Source organism: Ixodes scapularis, unplaced genomic scaffold (assembly GCF_016920785.2).
Source record: "Ixodes scapularis isolate PalLabHiFi unplaced genomic scaffold, ASM1692078v2 PGA_scaffold1__304_contigs__length_218370807, whole genome shotgun sequence".
Taxonomy (NCBI): Eukaryota; Metazoa; Arthropoda; class Arachnida; order Ixodida; family Ixodidae; genus Ixodes; species Ixodes scapularis.
Window position 1 is genome coordinate 168287494 of NW_024609846.1, and position 20499 is coordinate 168307992.

Below are 20499 nucleotides of genomic sequence, written 5' to 3' on the forward strand. Positions count from 1 at the left end.
CAAGTTTTCGAGTGGACGGATCCTCATCAGATTCCTTTTGCCCATCTGAAAAATGCTTTGACCTCCAGCCCCATTCTCGGCCATTTCGATGACACGGCGCCCACTGAAATTCGCACTGACGCCAGTGGTCACGGTATTGAAGCAGTTCTCGCACAAAATCAGTTCGGAAAGGAAACGGTAGTTGCTTACGCTAGTCGACTACTTTCACCGGCTGAGCGGAATTACACCATTTCCGAGAAAGAATGCCTTGTAGTGGCGTGGTCGGTCTCCAAATTTCGACCATACCTTTATGGACGTCCCTTCCGTGTCATCACTGACCACCATGCCCTTTGTTGACTTTCGTCATTAAAAGATCCCATTGGTCGCCTTGGACGCTGGTCTCTCCGCCTTCAAGAATATGATTTCACCATCGTATATAAATCAGGAAAGATGCACCATGACGCTGACTGTCTGTCTCGCTACCCGGTAAGTCCAGCTAACTACAACACCGATTCAACTGAACTCCTAGTTCTGCCGATATCACGGCTCCTCAACCTCGCTCACGAACAGCGTCGTGATACAGCTCTGAAGCTTCTTATAAGACGCCTCTCAGCTGATGCAAACCAGCCGTCCTCGGGACTCTTTCGTATCCGCGACAACATTCTATACCGCCAGAACTTGAGACCCGAAGGATTACCATGGCTTGTCGTGATTCCTAAACACCTGCAGGCCACAGTTCTTCACGAACTACACGACGCGCCTTCACCAGGTCACCTGGGTCTTCTTCGCACTTACGGAAAGGTTAAAGGGGCACTGACACCCCAAATGTCGTATTTTTTTTATTGTCTGAAACGATGCAAATTGCAGTCATAGACACGCAAAAAAAAAAAACGCATCGCGAAAAAAACTTTTCCGCGCGCGCGCGCGCCTTTTTATTTTTGGCGTTTGATTTTCCCGCCTCTCGCCTCCTCACTACTTTTGATCGGTGACGTCAAAAATCAGGAAATTTAGAAGCTTTGTAGGCGACATCTCTATAACATTTAATTACGGCAATCCTAAAACATGTTTTTAACGCAATTGTGAACGCACTACGGCCCTTCTTTTTGAAATACCAAAAATCGGAAGTTCGTTGTGGTGACGTCTCCTGGATTTGTATCCCCCCACGGAAAACAGGCGACACCGCTGAAAACCGGCCCGCCGCAACGCCGGCGCTCGCTCCTCTCCTCCTTGCTTTGGGTCGCCATGGCAAGAGTAGAGAGTCGTGAAAAAAAGTGGACTCTCAGGAGTCCGCAATATTTGACGTCAGCGCACCGGCGCGGATCGTGCGGGAACTTCGAATTCGGCATTTGGAAATTGTTTTTTTACTTCACAAATACTGAATTCCCAAATTTCAGATTTTGAGGGTAATGTCCCGGCATTGTTTTCAATCGCTTCGGATAATAAAAAAAATATGATTTTGATGTTTTTACTGGCCGGACATGTACCGAACTGTAAAGAGGTACGTCTCTTCATGTGACTTTTGTCAACGTCGAAAGAAACAAACCATCAGGCCATCAGGGCTCCTTCAACCGCTGCACCCTCCGATCAGCCCGTTTTATCGTCTAGGGATTGACTTCCTCGCACCATTTCCTTCGTCACGCTCTGAAAACCGCTGGATTGCAGTAGCAATTGACCGCACCACTCGTTATGCAGTCACACGCGCTCTCCCAACCAGTACTGCTGTCGACCTGGCCCATTTTCTTTTGGAGGATGTCATATTAAAATATGGCGCACCGCGAGAACTTCTTAGTGACCGTGGACGCTCCTTTCTGTCACGCGTTGTGCCTGAAGTACTGAAGGCCTGCTCGGTCCACCATCAAGTGACGACCGCTTACCACCCACAAACCAATGGGCTCACTGAGCGGCTGAACCGAACGTTATCCGACATGCTGTCAATGTAGGTGTCGTCAAATTATAGAAATTGGGATGATGCACTGCCATGCGTCACTTTTGCATATAATTCATCCCGCCACGATACTACTGGTTTCACACCCTTTTTTCTCCTCTTTGGCCGTGAACCACCATTAATGCTTGACTCCCTCCTTCCACCCCAACCAGACGCTTCCCTCACCGAATTTACATCCGATGCCATAAGTAGGGCTGAAGAAGCTCGTCAATTAGCTCGCATACGCACGCTTGACTCACAAGAACGCCAGTGTGCCCGCTACGATAGCTCTCATCGACACATCCAATACTCTCCTGGTGACCTTGTATTGCTGTGGACGCCGCAACGTCGTGTCGGACTTGCTGACAAACTTCTCCAGCGCTATACAGGACCATACCGGATACATCACCAGTTGAGCGACGTTACATATGTCATTGAACCCCTCGAGCAACAAAATGACAGACGTCACAGGGAAAGGGAGACAGTGCACGTGCTTCGGCTCAAGCCATATATTCTCCCAACGACCACGTAGCTCAACGACGAGAAGTCGTGGCTTCTTGGAGGGGGGGTAATATTACAGAGGTTATAAGATGCCTAGAGAAGAGGAGGTAGAGGATCGCCAGCGCGCTCGCAGCACGGGATTCAATCCTCTGTCTACCACCATTACCCAGCTATAAATAAATCATCATCTTTTTCACCGAAAAAATATTTATATATCTGTGATTTTTATTTTGAGTTCGTAGATCCGAGGCTACTCCCTGTAGCAATAAAGGGAGCTTGGCGAGCTCCGTTTAAACCAGGACCTCCCTTAGCGAAAGGGACATTTATGTGCGGTGTGATCGCGATCTCCGGCTCCCTTTACTACAGGTACCTGTGCCAAAGGTACCTTTACGCTGCCATGTGAATTGATTATAAGAGCAACATACTTTTAGCGCATGTAGCTCTTAGCGCAAATTTAGCGGAGAAATATTCCCGCTAAATTTAGCCGGGAATTTTTTCGCGAGATTTAGCGGAGAAATATTGCCGCTAACTTTAACATAGAAATTACCTCACTAAATTTAGCAAGGAAGTTCCCCCCACATATCTTGCGGGGTATTTTTCCGCGAGCTTTAGCGGGAAATTTCCCCCTAGATTTAGCGGAGAAATTATTCTGCTAAATTGACCGGGGAAATTTCTCCGCAAAATTTAGCGGAAGGATTTCCCCGCTAAATTTAGCGGAAAAAATTTCCCCGCTAAATCTAGCTGAAAGGTTTCCCCGCTAAATATAGCGGGGAGACTTCGCAATTATATTTAGTGGGAAATTCTCCCCGTTAAATTTAGCGGAAATAATAAACAGCGGCGCCGACGGCGTCGCCGTCGGCGTCGGCGTAATTGCGCGGTGCATTATGGGAAACGTCCCATAATGCACCGTGCCAAAACCTCCCCATGGCGAAACGTCACCGTGACGTTTCGGTGGAAGTCTCGTGCCGAAACGTCACGTGACGACGCGCGTTTAGCCAACACCCCCACAAAACTAAGGCCGTAGCGCTTTTCTCGGGACGTGGCAAAGGAAGGCCATCGGGGGCGCGCGTCGAAGCGAAGGCGACGCGCGTGGATCGACCGTCGTAACGCGTTTTTAGTCACATACGCGTGTCATATTAGCTAAAATGAGAGCTGCACAGAGCAGCGAGCCTACAAAACATTTTATTACGCGGGGAAAATATTACGCAGCTAAATTATTCGGTAGGAATTGGCACGAGGTATACGTTAAGACGTCTATAAAAAATTGTGATCGTTTTTTTTTAAGTCGAAAACATTGAGTCACGCCAATATTGTTATAGAAATGCATATTTTATATAATACTACTTCGACAAAATGGCGACACACGCAGTGATCGGACACGGCAAAACAGATAACAGTTAAAATCAGGTCAACGCGGACACGGCTAGACAAGTACGCTATCTTATCGCGTGCAGTCACTGAATTCTTGCATCATACCCCGGCCACATGGCAAAGTTAATGTAATGTCGATAGAATGAAATTATGGGGTCGACAAATGAGCTGGCGACGCTCGTATGATCACCTCAAGACCACCCGCTTAGTAAATCCCATATCCTTGAAAGAAAATATATTACCTTTTCTGAGTGGCATGGCTACTAAACTTAATTTTTACAGTCAACTAATTTACTTCTCCCTATGGGCTCAAGCTGCCATAGAACAAAATATAACTTACTTTATCTACAATATTAATATTACCCTAATACAGTTAAGATTGTAGCATAAACGTGGTAAAGGCAACGAAATAACATTAATATAAATTAACACAAGCACAAACAACGGACCTTCAATAATCACACAAACTTGTTATTTACCTTCCAGTGAAAACTAGAATATTACCACGCATATTTACAAATCTCGACGCAACTGCACGCAGATAACGACGAAGAAAAAAATTCAATTCTATCACAATATAAAAAAAAAATAAAAATGATTGCAGTACTTTATTCGCGTCTTACATGACCAAGAAAGTCCGTTGTTTTTCACCTGTCGATCGTATCCATACGTCTTGCTATATCCGCCCCGAAAACATTGGAACATGAACTCCAAAAAGTCTGTCTCTTTCGAGAGAGAGCTCTGTGGACAATCGACCAGTGTCATCGTTGGCTAGTTGCCACACACGTCACTCAAACTGTAGCAGGACTTGTTCCGCAAATCCACGTAAATATCGCAGTATCAAACGAACGGCACACACAAAAAAACAAAAAAAACTACTAGAGACTGCTGTGACGACAGAAAATCGACGGCGAGGAAAGAAGTCTCAAAAGAAACACACACCAGAGCAGGGGCAGCATTGTGGGACGAGAGGATTAACGTTGTCGACCCATCTCTTACTCGTGTGAGCCCCCCGCGGCGATGACGATTTTTTTTCTGTGTCCTTCCCCTTTGATATGTCTCAGCGTTCCTCTTCAGAGAGTCAGCAGCTCACACACAACGTAAATTTACCAGAATCGGAGCCCGCATGAGGAAAGAAAATGTCGCACTGGAGCCGGTTCATTCGAGAAGTATGGGAGCTGTGTGGCTGCACATTGTCCCGCGGTTACGGGGATAAACATAAATATAAAGTTCGTACTTTCAACCTTGGTAACACGTTGTAATTGCGTTTATATTATATATAGAATAAGTTATACAAGGCTGCGCTTTTAAAACGTAAATTAATGTCGGATAAACGCGCACGAACACCACCGCGCCGCCCGACAAGAAACATTTTTTTTTTACGTCGATACCAGATTTTTTTTCATGTAGTTGCGGCATGGACTTCCTTTTCCAACATCGCGACCTAACCACTCGGAGCACTACGGCTTTCTTTCTAGGAGATATAGACCATTTGCTATAACCCCAAGTGCCCCGGCCCGCGCTAAAAAAAATAATGGCAACGTGTTCCTTCAGCCGCTTAGTGATCGGTAATTTCGACCCTATTCTGGTATACGCTGGTTTTGAGCGTAATTCGGAGTCACCCTTAACAAGCGCCTGATATACCCCTAAGACCTGTCATATCGCTTTTAAAATTTCTCCAAAATATCAGCGTTTTTGATACTGTGCATGCTGTCCAGCCTTCAACCTGGATGGGATGCAGAAATCTCTTACATTATTATCATGCTGATATTAAGCTAGAAATGCTAAAAATACTATAAACAGCCCCGCGGACTCCGAGCTAAGTTCTGGTTTTTGTTGTTGCGAATTATCGGCTTTTTAAGCAATTCTTGCTGAAACAACAATCACGAGAATGATAATATTGTAAGAGATTTCTGCAGCTCAGGCCAGGTTGAAAGGTGGATCGCATGCGCAGCATAAAAAATGCTGACGTTGACGAGCAGTTTTAAAAGTGATATGACAGGTCCTTGGGGTATATCAGGTGCTTGTTCAGGGTGACCTCGAATTACGCTCATTAACTGCGTAACCATAAGATGGTCGAAAATTAGCGATCACTAGGGTTTTGAAGGAACACCGTTCCCATGATGCCTTGAGTGCGGGCCGGGGCGCTTGGGAATACGTGAAAGAAGGAGGATGGGAATAGGAGAGGGTAGGGATGAGGAGGAGGGGCATACCCTCCCCTCAGTACCCGCCCTTCCTCCTCCTTAAGAGCTGCACTCTAAATCGGCGTTACAGGGAGTTGTAAACGTCTTTCATACTTTCCTTTTTTGTCCTTTTAGAGTTGTGATGTAGGCGAGTTGGTTCGCTTTAATTCGAAATAAACAGCGCGCAAAAATAGACAAGGAGAAGAGGGAAGATGCGAACGACACACGCGCTAAACTCACAACTAACCATTTAGTTAAAAAAAAAACACTATTGTTCTTTTTTTTTACACAAAAAAATTAATTGGTTAAGCGCCGTTCACACATATGCAACCGAGTATGGCCTCATTCGCACAGCACGCGCGTCTCCCATCCCGTCACCGTCACGGGAGCACGCCGGGGTGGGGACGCGACGGCAGGGTGCCCGGACAGGCCGCGCAAGGAAAGCGACGGCGGCTGCGACGGCAGGATTGGATTGGATCGGATTGCGACGACTGATTATCAGATAGGAAGAATTCTATTCATTTTATTCTAATAGTTCTTTTAAATGTTTTAAACGGCAGTGTATACGCTTATTTATTCAACTTAAATTACAAAATAAAGAGATAATCGTGCCTCAAGATTAGCGCGCACATTTCTTTTTTCTTAAATTAAGGGATCTGGCACACTTCAATAGTGACGGCTAGCAACAGGACAGATTTCTTTATGTTGATATCTGTGCAATCGAGGCGCGCGACCGCCCGCAAACCAGAAGCCATAACAAGCCACGCACACCATGGATCATCGTTTGTCTTCCTGAGCAAAGTTCTGCTGATGTATCTGTTCCTCAAGCCAAGAGGAAAGCGCGCGAGGAGGGCCTGGCGGTCGAGGAGTGTGTGGATGCGGAAGATGTGCCGTCGGCATCGCAAGTCCGGCCACTAAAGAACGCTGATTCCTTTGCTGCGAGATTCAGATCCGCAGTATTTCTTCGAGTAAGTACAGTGCCTTGAGCTTTGGTGTACGAACCTTATCGTGATATATTTGCAACTCCATGAGGATGTTGCCGCCAACCTTCGATCGACACGTGATCCTGGCTGAAAGCTCAATCCAAAGGCAAGACAAAACTGGTAAGAGTGCCCACGCTAAGGTAAATATATTTTCGTGGAAGAAGAAAAAAAAAGTTCCAAGGAGCATGCGGGGAGTGTAGTTAGAAGTACACAACAAAAGTAAGGTGGCGACAAAGGCTTGTAAAACAATCCATTCATTTGATATGTTTGCTCTGGAACATAGCAACTACGGATTACAGCACTTGCCGCGCGTGTATCTAAAACCACAGTATGCTCTTGATGACTGAGCCGTTTAATAATATTTTCTCGGTTCCCATCTGTAGTTTGTTGGCCTTAATCCTGATTCGTGTTAATCTGACCGATTTTATATCAACTCTTCACAAAACAGTATCTTTGGAAAAATTCACGACGTTCGAGAACCACAGATTTTGTTGTTTCGGTCCGGAACTCACCTTGCGCTGTCCGTCATTTTTTAACAACTCATCGCAGTATAGTATCATTGAAAAAAAAAAAAAAAAGCACAAAAAACATGAGGTCTGAGACCCGCTAATTTTATTGTGGCTGTTCGGAACACACTTGCAGTGCTTGTCATCATGTCATAGGAAAGGCGGCATGACTCGTTGCCAGAGATAGTACAACACTTATGAGATTAAAGCTATAGTCTCAGTATTCCTGGATCATCTCTAGCGTATCTCTGCGTTGTGAGGCCACGTCGCTTTTTATATCCTTACAATGAAAACAAACAAATAGCGAAACAAACTGCACAAAGGAGACACAGCAGTACTAGCAGTGCTGCTATCAGGTCGCAAAACCAAAGCACGAGTCGGACTTGGGACTGCGCTTTCTGGTTCTTAAAAGGCAGCGCGAGTTACATTTATGATTAGTGAGCATGTACGTGAAACTATGCACATTCTTTCTGCCTCAACAATCACACACAATCTGTGACACTACACACTAATAAGGGGCTTGCTTACTATTGAGTTAGCTAGTTGCAGTAACTAATACGGTTATATGGTTGGCCTATCGCAGATTTATCGCCAGCGGTGATAGTCAGCGGTGATAGTCAGCGGAGCCTGTCCTACGCCTTTAATGTGGCAAGATCAACAATATCCGAAATAATTTTCTAGACGGCCCAGGCAATTTGGTAGAACCTGAAGGATGGGTATGTGAAATGCCCAAGAACACCCCAAGAATGGAACGACATTGCCAGGGGCTTCCAACAACGCTGGAATATACCAAATTGCATTAGTAAGGGGTACAGTCATGTCTCATCAATATGGATGCTTTCGCTTCCCCAAAAGATCGCCCATAATGTTAGTCATCCATAATAACGAATCAAGGGCAAAAACAAATATTAAGTGTCATGTTCAAAGCGCGGAATCTTACACAGGGACAACGAAGGACACGAAAACAAGGCATCTTGTTTTCGTATTTTTTCTTGTTCTCCCTGTGTAAGTTCCGGCGCTTTGAGCATTATAATAACCAACTAGCCCAGATCGCCATTCTCAATATTAAGTAGCAAGTGTAGCGGACAAGCGTAGCTCTGTCCCCTTACGCTTCGTAATAGTGTGTTCTCTCTAACTGACCAGAGAAGCGCACGGCCTTGCCTTTTATGCCCACGAATGTGATTGATTACAGATCTCATCCCGGAAGGGGGCGACATACCTTTCGGCTTAAAACCGGGAAAAACCCTACCACCTTCAGCGTGCCCACGTCTTATCTCGAGACGGTCAAAGGACAATGATGAGTTCCGCGTACACACCGTGACCCCTGTGATTTACTAAGCTTTTTCTGGGTTGGGTTTGTGGACCCGCATCAAAAATAAAGAGACAGTCGACGAATAACGGACTATAGTGAATTCCAGGTACCCACACTGGCCTTTGCAGTTCACTTTTTTGGCTGTGGACCCGCATTAAAAATAACAAGACGAGCAAGGAACAACAGAGAAAAGTGAGTCACAAATATTTTCTTTTTTTCTACTTCGTGGGCCAGTGTTCTTAATAACGAGACAAAATGTCCATATTTACCTATTTCGTAAACAAAATAGCCGTCCATAGTCTGGACTGCGGGTTTCTAGATTAACGGAGCAGAATTGCCTGACGAGAGACCAGTCGCCGAAAATTTCGTCCACATTGCGGGGAGTTTATATCAACGGGGCCCATATTAATGTAATATGACTATACTCCAAAACATTCTGCAATATTTTTAAATGGCATGCATGCTCTGAATACAGATGTAGTGGGCACTCGTGCAACCTTTTGCAGTATTTACACATCTGCTAAAGCTCTAGGCACTGCTACTTGCTCAGTTTGTTAACATTTTGCAATTAATTATGCTTTGCCATCCAATAAGTTGCAGTGGCCAAGATATAGCAGATTGCTGCATGTCTTCAACATATTCCGACCAAGGTATATTGCACAAAGCATGTGAGAGATGTGGTCGGTTTGCCTTGCTGCATACCCGACCCGGAGGAATAGCACGGAGCCAACGGTTTCAACAAAAAGAAACTACATTTAATTGGACATGGCAAGATGATTAACATTGTTACCGGCGGCGCCTAAGTGCAGGCAGCGACTCCCCGTGCACCGGTTCTGATCTGCCTTATCAAGGCGGCGCATCCGATGTGCGCGGGGCTGGCGAGACGTCGCAGCCACGCGGGATAAGTTCGGCACATTTACCTCGCAGTCGGGCAACCGGGCTGGGAGACCGCCAGGGTGCCCACAGAGATCAAACAAGAGGTGCATGACAGCGACCAGGTGAGGACGTGTCAAAAAAGAGTTGCCGTCTGCACAGACAAAGCCCCGGCATGAACATCTGTCGTCCCCCACTGGCCGTGCGAAAATCTTACAGTATTCCTGTGCATGCCAGCTACCAGGTGTGTGAGAAAAGAATTGCAGTCTGCACAGGCAAAAACGCAGCACGAACATCAGTCGTCGCCAAGTGGCACAGCGAAAAGCTTAAGGTCTACTCTCCTACATCAGCCTCGCTGCATCATGCTGAGGACAAATGTCACTCGCCTTTCTGTTTTCAGGCAGTATCGACGGCAAGCACGTCACAGTGGAAGCTCCGAGCAACTCGGGGTCTGAAAACTTTAATTACAAAGGATGATTCAGCAAGATCCTGCTAGCTATATGTGATTCAGGCTACAAGTTTCTGTATGTTGATGTTGGTCGCTGCGGTGGGGAAAGTGACGGTGGCGTATTTAGGAGGTGCCAGCTCTTTGGTGCTCTAGAATCTAACCAGTTGGGGGTTCCCGAACCAGTAGCGCTTCCAGGAGGAAATGTTACTCCCTATGTCGTTCTTGGGGATGAGGCTTTCCCTCTGAAACCCTATCTGATGTGGCCATACCCGAAGCGTTCAATCAAAACCGATGCAGATAAAAGATTCAACTACAGGCTTTCTCGTGCAAGGCGCGTAATTGAAAATACTTTCGGTATTCTCACAAGCCGGTGGCGCATCCTAAGGCGGCGGTTCAAAGCGAACAATGAAAACGTTAACAGATATGTCCTGGCCTCTATAGCCCTTTACAACTTTCTCATGACCCAGAGCGAAGATCGAAACAAGTACTGTCCTCCCAAATTTGCAGACTCCGAATCATGGAATTGGAACATCCTTAACGGAGAATGCCGGAAAGAAAGCGGCACTGAAGCAATATTTTCTCAACCTTCGCAGTTGGGGTCGAAAAAACCATGCGACGTCGCAGAGCGTGTTCGCACAAGCTTCAGAGATTATTTTATGGGGCCTCGAAAGGTGGACTGACAATATAGAGTATATTCATAGAAGCACACCCAGGAGAAGTTCAGGACAAAAAAACAAAACAGCTTCACCATCCGCTTCAGCTTCAGCTGTTGAACGTTTTTATCTCTAGCTGTGTTATGGATGATGGTCTTTTCTGCAACAAGCCCTTGCATTAAAAACGTTTCAAGGCAATGTGCGTACAGCTTTGTCGCCCAGAACCCCCTTAATATTTTTCCCTATGTTAGATATTTTATGTCGAGATCTGAATGGTATTCACCGCTACATATGTGCTCCCTATGCTGCATGGCAGCCAATTCAATAATTGACACACAGCATACATACATGTATGTCACGGTGATTCTCATTTGAACCTTGACGTAAGCATGGTATACTCGGGTCACTGCACTTTGTACGAAGCAGATAGCATGTATGAACTGACTGCTGTCTAATCTGCTGGATGGCATTGAATTTCTTAAAGTGTCTATTATTCCAGGTTAACATTTTCCAATGTGTCTGTATTCCCGTTTTATTATGTTGTCAACAGATGTGCAACCTTATCATTGTGATTTTATTTTTCGTAACAACTTTATGATTTCCTTTCAGTTTCAGTGACTGCTGTGCAATCTGCGTTGCATGCACCGTTCCTCAGAATACTTCCCGAACAAGTGTATTAATTTTATCTCTGTAGCCAAGAGGTTGGTCATATAGTCTTAGATATGTTACGATAGAGGTTCAAATTTGCAAAGTTCAAAGCTTTGGAGTTAGAAACACTGACTGAAACACAGTTTGAGGTCTTAACACTTTATTTATGTAGCTTGCTGCTTCTGTCTGGTAAGTGTAACCATGCCTTCTACCTGATTACATAATAAAACGTGTACACCATATCTTGATGATAATATATTGCTAGTAAATGTTGGTTCGTTCGTTGGTGGTGTACTTTAGGTCTGCCAAGTTTTGCAGGCCGATGGTCGTTGAAGTTCTCAGGAGGCGATGGAGACTTTGCGAGTTCTTTGGCGAAGCAATTTGTTTTACAAACTAGGTACATCTGTACAAAGTAGGGGAAGTTGGCATACTCGGATGGAACAGGTTTTACAGATGTCCGAATCAGTCCAAAATCGACCTCCCTCGCCCCGTCCGAGGCTTTTGAAGGCACTCACTTCCTCGCCCTCGGGGAAGTCTTAACCAATGGTTTCAAACTTTTTCGAAGTCACGGGGCGTCAGCCCTCCAATGGTCCGCTGGGGGCCGACCCGGCCGTTCATCAAGTTTGCAACGGCCACGGCTGACAACTCCGTAACATTGGCACAGCCTTGGGTTCCAGACAGAGTGGCGCCGCACCAGAGCTCCTGGCCCGAAACTCGATCGTCGCCAGCGTACCCTGTGGGACGCTGGAGCACACAAAAAAACACGCACACACACAAAACAAAACGTCCTCTTCGCGAAAGAGACAACGTCTTCGCCGCGGGGGTGCCTGCTCGAGAGGACCGCGGTCACCCGTCGAAAGTAAAGAAAACAACGACAGCCAGGGTGCGTCCGCTTCCCCTCTTCCCCACACCCCCGCGCGGCCGTGGAATGAGGACCACCCGGTGAGGGGGTCCCTCCCGACTCCTTTACATTGCTGTACCTTTGCTGTTGTTGGAATACCAAAGATATAAACATGTAGCAGCATCAGCATTATGATATTGCACAAACCCACAAAATACATAGATTAAACGGTCATCACGGAAAGTTCTCAAGGAAGACAACATCCTTGATCTTGACTACAGCAGTATCACAGAGCTATACTTCATTTCAGCGTAACTTGGTGAAAGGCTACAGGTAGGGTCCCAGCAGGCTAGCTGGAGCATAGCATGTGACAACACATCATGGCAGTGCACTCAACTTGTGCAGAGCCGCCAGATGCTGCGCTCAGGTTGGCTCGATGGGGCGTGGATTTTGCCCTTTGCCATATCATCATAAAACAGGTACGAACATAAACAGGATGCCAAACACAAAAGCCCACTCATGTTCAGAACAAACAGCTGTCTGTCTTGTCGTGTTACCCCTTTACCACATCATCGGTGATTCATGGCAGATACCAATTAAGTATGCATCAAACATGACAGCAGCAGCAAATTTTGCTCACACCTCATGTGGCTGCAGATACTGCACGTATGTCATCTTCGAAACGATGACGGCGGGTGACGGCAGCATTTATCCACTGTGCTTTCCAAAGACAGCCCATGGTTTTGGTTTCAAGGTTGCTTACAATTAAAGGGAATCGCATATGTACCAAGTTCTGTGCATGTGACTTAATTTAGAAATTCAGACTTGTTTGCAAACCCTTGAATGCACCTCAGACATTATGAAATCCAATTTGTAACACGCATTGTTTCTACCACACAAAGAAAAAACCTAGTTTGGGAGAAAGTCTCCCACTCCCAAAGGAATGTGCCAAAAATATATGAAGGAAGATCCATAGGTCTGACTCACACATGAAGGAATATTTGGTATTGAAACAAAAAAAGGTCAAGTGGTAAAGGGTGAAAAGACTGCCGTTACATTAAAGGGATGCTGAACCAAAATTTGGATTTCCCAAAATAAGGCAGCAGAAGTGCTCAACGGGATGCTACAAGCCCCAGAACATCACTCATACAGCAATATCTCGAGCGGACGACTGTATTTTTTAAAAAAAGAATGGCGCAATTGAGCAGAGAATGTGACGTCGCGACTCCCCCAGAACAGCTGATAATAAACAATAATAGGGATGGGACAATGCAAAAAGGAGTGGGAATGAGAATCGCGGCGTGACATGGTTCATCAGCCTCGTGGGCCTCCTTCAATCGTGCCTCTTCTTTCTAAAGGTACGACCATTCGTTGGACACATCGCTGTATGAGTGATGTTCCGGGGTTTATAGCGTCTCGCCTATCGCTCCTGCCGTGCTTCATAAAACCAAATTTCAGTTCAGCACCCGTTCAAGTCCAGAGAGTGTATATCATCTTTAAGCGGCCACTCCAGTGTAAAGTAAACCTGGCCATCCGTGTCATAATGCAGTCTCCACAGAAAAATAATTGATTAGATATAGATTTATGTCCCGGAACTCATTTTATTTGGCATCTGTCTTGTCTGTTTGCCTGGCCAGCTGAAAAGTGGACACTATTACAGACGAATGGGACACTGAGGCTGCCCTTTTGGCAGACTTCCATTAGCTGGAAGGGCAAGAGATGCCTCGCAGGTTGGTTACCAAACTTTTGTTGTACGTTGTACTAGTCCCCCAAATAACATACATTGTTAGAGAGACTATTACTATCAGTGTGACATTCCCCTTCAAATAATGGCCATTTTCAGCGGGCACCCACAAGCGAACAAGTGGAGAATGCATAATGCGGCATACGTGTCCTATTTGGGATGTTTAGAAAATGTTTCGTTGCACTGCAGTGGCCCTTTAACACTTGAAAGTTAACTGTTTTCTTCATACTGAACATCAAGAAGGGCTATGTGGCACTTACGTATCAGCTCATCTTGTTCCTTAGCGCTGAAAGACTTTGCGGTCTCAGAAAAAAAAAAAAAAAAAAAAAACAAGTTGCACCTGTGCGGAGGGTCTGGCCGTGCCACTGTCCGCATTGCTTCAATATAAGCTTCTTTAACCTCACCAAGGTCATCAGATGGTGGTGTGGCAGCCTTCTTCCTAAGAAAAATTGAGAAATAGATATGCCACAGTCATTTGTGAAAGTTTATGTACTCCCGTCTCATCATACATGACTTTCGACACCTTTCTAAGGCTGGTTCAAACCAAAAACGATTTTTGTTGTTGTCCCTGTCCCTGTGCCGGAATAAGGACGATTCTGCGAAACGCCGTGATGTCACTCCGGCGTTTATCCCACGTCCGGCATAGGAAAAGAGACGACATGTTTCCTTTTTGGTTTGAACACCTGCATTCTGCGAAACGTCGTGACCTCACTCCGGCGTTTGTCCCACTTTCGGCATAGGGAAAGGGACGAAATGTTTTCTGTTTGGTTTGAACACATACATTCTGCGAGACGCCGTGTCGTCACTCCGCCATCTGTCCCACTTCCTGCGTAGGGAAAGGGACGAAATGCTTCCTTTTTCGTGTCAACACCTACACAATAGCTGTTAAAACCAAAAAGGAACAGCTACTGTATTGGTGTTCAAACAAAAAACAATACATCTCGTCCTAATTCTAATGCAGTTAAATGCAAAGGTTCAAGCGAGCTGGACGGTCGCGCACCACTCACCTAGCCTTTCCCTATGCCGGAAGTCGGACAAACGCCGGAGTGACGCCACGGCGTCTTGCAGAATTGTCCTTATTCCGGTACAGGGACAGAGACAACAAGGAAAATCCTTTTTGGTTTGAAGCGGCCTTTACATGTCACTAAAGCACTATACTCACAAGCGCGAAATTGTACTCCTTGTGTTGATGCCTCAAATGGGCACTTGCCGCCAAACTAGAGGCTTTGATGATCATTTTTAACTTTTAACACTCTTCTGTACGAAGAGTGTTAAGAGCTGGAGATTGCTTGTTCATGATAGATGTATTGCAAATGGTTATGGTAATATGGTCACAGTGCAGCATTGTTACATTTAAAACCATAAAGGAGCAAACAGGGTGAGCATGTTATAGAGGTGGTGCAACAACTTTAGTTTGAAATTCACATACCACATGCGTCAAAAGAGTTTGAACCACTTTAAACGCCCCGCAAAAATCAGTTTATCAATAGGTCGCGCTGCGATTTAGTGCTAAAATTCAGAGTAGATGAATGATTTTTTTTATGAAGCGTCTAGCGGGTCTCGGTACCTCTTCGGTTTTGGCGGCCCGCCGGAAGGTCTCCCTCCTGCCTTCTTTGTAGGCTCCGGCGCCGGCGACTCAGCTGGGCGGCTCACTAGGTCAACAGCTGGCTCCTCTGTGTCCAATTCCTCTGTATATGCATAGCTGATAAAAAAAAAACTACTTTCCCATTAATAAAAGGAAGCACAGTAGGCCCTATATTGTCAATGTGTTCTTCCTTCTGAAGATCACTTTTTTCAGACATAGAAAACCGCAGCAAGATACTAGTGGTGCCACTTTGTAGAAGGCAAGATGTTTCACTCTTCATGATGTCGTTAGGGGCATGCATTTCAAATGACTTACTATGAAAATACATCAATTATAGAGCCTCTAAGAGATCTGCATCTCAATAAATTGCACTGCATTTAGAGGTCCAGGCTCTATGTTCCCATCCTGTATAGGACTGTGCCGGGCTCTCACTGCTCCAAATTAAGCTATTAATCAGCTCCCCAGGACACAAGACCCAAGTTCTATAAGTGAACTCACCTCAGCCTTGCTCACCCAGAATGCAAGCGTATACTAGGCTCCCTTTATTAGCTTTGTACGCCTGAGAATACCTGTAGTTGTCTAAACCTTCTCCGACATCCTCCCTGTCCCTCATTTTCCTTTTCCCAATCGCGACAAGATGATTATGTAAAGGTACTATTACAAAGATGAAGGGGGCGAAGAAAAGAAGGTCGAGGAGGAGGAGAAAAGGTGAAGGCCGGGGCGATACCTCAAGCCTGAAGTAGCAACATCATTCTCCACTTCCATCCATCTCTATCCATCTATAAATGAAATGTCTTTCAGTGTAACATTCTTTTGTGTCACCAGCTTTCTAATACGTATGTTTGGACAACACTACGGCATTTGGAACATCGCTGATTGTCTATACCTTTCAAGGTTGCCGTCCAGATCGAAGGTGTCGTGCCTAAAAAATATATTTATTTATTATTTATGAATACTGTCCACTCCAAGAATGGGGCTTTAACAGCTTCAAGTGAGGCGCCAAAACAACGAGGACACAAGGAAGGATGCAGACAGGATGAGGGTTTAACAGGTGTGGGGCATAAGAAAACACTCAAAGGTACAACATCAGAACTACAGCACATATTAGACACAGAGTCCTTTAATTGCAATTTAATGAGCATTCTTTCATTCATTCCAGCTACATAAAGAAAATTAATTGAGAGCCCAAACAAGGAACTGCCTCAGAAACCACTATTTTCTCTTTTGAGGACTAACACTGACAATAGGGTCACCCAGAATAGGTGAAAATCCCAAGTGTTTGCAGAATGGTAGGTGCCCAGCAGTGGCATAGTTACACAATTCAAAATCAAAACTGGATGATATCATTATGCTAGACTTTTAGCATGCTGACACCATCAAGCAAGGGTGAGAAGGCCCTAAGTGCTCTTCGTAGACACTTCATTCGCTTATATATGTGAATGAAGTTTTCTGCGTTTATTATTCTTAAAAATCAGTGGGCATTTATCAGCATCTATTTTATCCATAAATATTGGTTTTAATCAGCGTTTATTTTATGCACCTCACCAATTTTAGCCATTTTCGGTACACGGCATTATTTTTTGTTGATTACTCGCAGCTGTGGGAAATTGCATTCCGCATTAGCGGTGGAAGCAGGAAGAGCAGCTTGAGTGCCTCACCAGCGAGGGCCAGTCTGGGTAACGAAATGACACGCAGGCTGCCCTGGATGCCGTAGCAGTTGTACTCCACAAATTATTATCGAACATTAAACAGCGTTTCCTCCTCATTCGTGATTATGCGAAACATTGCACTGTATAACCTGAATTCACCGGATAACTCGCAGTTGGGGCTGAGAATACATGCCGCGAACAAATAATAGAGGATTAAAATTCGGCACCTTCCGGTTATACCGAAATCCCAAAAATTAAAATCAGCGGGCATTTATCGGAAAATATAGAGGACTCCAAACCCTATTTATATACACTCAGCTTGCATGTGACATCATATTTGTCCTCCTTGATGGAAGACTCGCTAATGTAGTGGAAGCTAGGCTCATTCGTTTCCGCTCGCTTGTAACGCTCGTTTCTTGTTTGTAGAATTAGTACACTAAAGGCTATGCTCCGCCACGAGGAAGGAAGACCAAATTATGCCACTGAACGCTATCTGTAATGTATGAGCAAGCCAAGTTTACCAGAAGGAGCATCCGGCTGTCTCGACCTCAACAGTTGGTGGAGATGGGGTCCTGAAAACGAGTTTGTTTGACATTATACCCTATTCTCGGATCCAATAGCAGAATTCTCCGTTCTGTCTCATATTTATGGTCAGAATATCACTTGCGTTTCAGCAGATGATGCAAGCTCCAGGATTAAATTGAAAGCTGTACTGAAAAGAATGAAAGCAAGAGGTTGCCCCGATGTCAACGCATACTAACCGATGTGGCCTTTTCATTTCGCTTTAAAATAATACGGCCTGCAACCGATACAGCTTCCTGTGCCCAGGATGAGCACTTGTTTCTCTCCATCGCGAGGTAATACGTGGTAACGCGCAGATTCTCGAGTTTTAGGCTTCTATTGGGAGGGGCCCTGATGTCCCCAATTGCAGTAGCCTGCAAATTATGATAAAGCATCGAATTGCCGCAAACACTGCCCCACCTGGAGGACTTCGTTACAATATATTTGACCAACGATTGTACTCACGTTCCTAGGCGCTCGGTCGCCTTCATGCTGTGTATGATGGCGAAATAACGCCAGGAAATCTTGAGAACATCTAACGCCCCCGCGCCAGGCTTCTTTGCGGCGTCCAGCTTGCTTTTCAGTCGCCGCCAGCGGTCCTTTAGATTGGCGAATTTTGTAGCCGCTGTGCCCTCTGAAAAGAAGCATTCAGTCCATTGCGCGAGCGCGGTCTTCGGGTCGCTCACCTTTCATTCCCAGTTGCTCCTCAATAATCTTCCGCCTATTTTCTTTCATTTGTGTGTCTTTAAAGTCAGGTTGACTATGATTAAAAAGAAATATGTGTTCCCTCACCAACTCGAGGAGTGCTTCGGCATCAAAAGACCGCTCGGCTCGCTCGGTATCACTGTGCTCGACAGTGAGGGCTGCCATATTTCCGTCTGCTATTAGCAAGTCCCGCCGAAAATGAAAAAAAAAAAAACACACAAAAAGCGTTTTGTGACTGTTGGCAACCGAGCGACGAGAAATCTTCCAAACTTAGCGAAACTTTTTTAGTTTGTGATTGGTCGGTTTTTTATGGGGGCGGGACTCCGTCACCTGCCGGGACGCCGGGACGCCGGTGTCGTAGAGCAGCTTCTTACGTCGTCCAGCACCCGGCGCGGCACAGTTTTCCGTCGAAAACCGGGCCGAAAATCCTCTCCCCTGCCGGGAACGTCCCTCGCGACGTTGACGGGATGGAAGAAACGACAGCTGTGTGAATGAGGCCTAAAGGCCGGTTCACACATTTGCGTTCGGAGCGACCACTATGCTTACGAACGAATGCAACCGCTGCGACTTCAACGACAACTGTACGCGACGTGTACACACGCATGCGACCGCATGCAACCTCACGAATCAACAGCCAATGAGAAAAGAGCTGCACCTCTTGCTCCTAGCCAATAGTAAGCACCCCAGCTACGCTTACAAACATGGCGGACGGTTTCCTGACTGAAGCGAGGTCCACCGTCCTCACCGGAGCAGCCAGAGGTTTCGGCTACGGCGTACAGTCACGAAGATCTGCTGTGCGTTTACAATAGCTGTGTATAGGCTGGTTCAGACGTCTGAAACGAACCCGTTATCCACGACTGCGTTCGTTGTGACCGGAACGACCGCTCTGCACCGCGCGTACACTCCTGCAACCGCTGCAACAAGCGCAGTGCGTCGTCAGCACGGCGACCGCCTCTCCGCCGCCGTGAGCTGTTTCAGCGGTGACTCTAAAAAGAAGGGGACGCGCTGCCACTCACTTGCGTAGCAGAAAATAGACAGACCATCTTCTATGACTGCAAACTTTATTTTTTTATGTTTCAGGATACGCTTGCCGGGTCGGGCATTAAAAAAAGAAAAAAAAGGTGCAGTACGCCGTCTTGCACGATCACGACTTTAATACACAACTTTGCCGACAGTACAAATCTCGCCAGACGCCTTTTCTACGATTATAAAAGACGATGTAATCTTAGCAGGGATATAGCAACGTAGAAATATAATTTCGTGATCAGATAGACGTTGCGAGCGTTCAGGATTGCTAACACTAATCACCTTTCTCGGTTGATGAAAACGCGTGAAACTTCGCATCCTTTATACGTTACGCAGCAGTAATACCTTGAACTTGAGCACACGCATGGAATGCGCCAAAAAAGAAATCCGGGTGATGTTCGAGGACACAAATGCTAAGAAAGCACCACTGTAGTCGAAGTAAACAAACACGACGGCACGGGCATTTTTGCTGTCTTGAGAGTGCCGCCACGAGATCGCCGCACGAGTAGGTGGATCTTACCTTTTAGTATGTGCTGGGTTATCATAACGACACACGATGAAAATTTCCAGTCAAGGATAGCACTTTTCCGCGGAACGATGAGCTTCCACCACGCCGTTCACATCGACGATCACCGCCGACGCCATGTTTGCAGATGGAAGGAGCCTGGCACGACCGGCATGCAACGCGCGCGACCGATTTCCTCGACCTGTGATTGGTCTGTCGCTCCCGTCGTTCCCGAACGTAAGGAAAAAGTTCAGCCCGGCTCAACTCCTTGCGTTGCGAACGAACACGAACGAAACGACCGTTTGGCGCTTCGTTGCTATGGTAACCCGTCGTTCCAACCGGTTGCATTCGTTCGTAAGCGTAGTGGTCGCTCCGAACGCAACTGTGTGAACGGACCTTAAGACCGAGACAGACGAGACCGGTTTTTAAGCCTCTTGCGACGTCTTAGGACTGGACGCGCTGCTGCGGAACTGGTTCTAAGACGCAGTAGGAGGCTTAAAAA

The 20499-nt window shown here is 46.0% G+C and overlaps 1 protein-coding gene across 1 annotated transcript; it reads left to right on the forward strand.

The window, feature by feature from the left end:
* Positions 1-369: 369 nt before the first annotated feature.
* LOC121835862 lies at positions 370-1586 on the forward strand (the record flags this gene model as incomplete). Its single annotated transcript, XM_042290396.1, has 2 exons — positions 370-462; positions 1539-1586. Coding segments are annotated over 2 exons (141 nt in total), but the record flags the coding sequence as incomplete, so codon positions are not given.
* Between the last annotated feature and the right edge of the window lie 18913 nt (positions 1587-20499).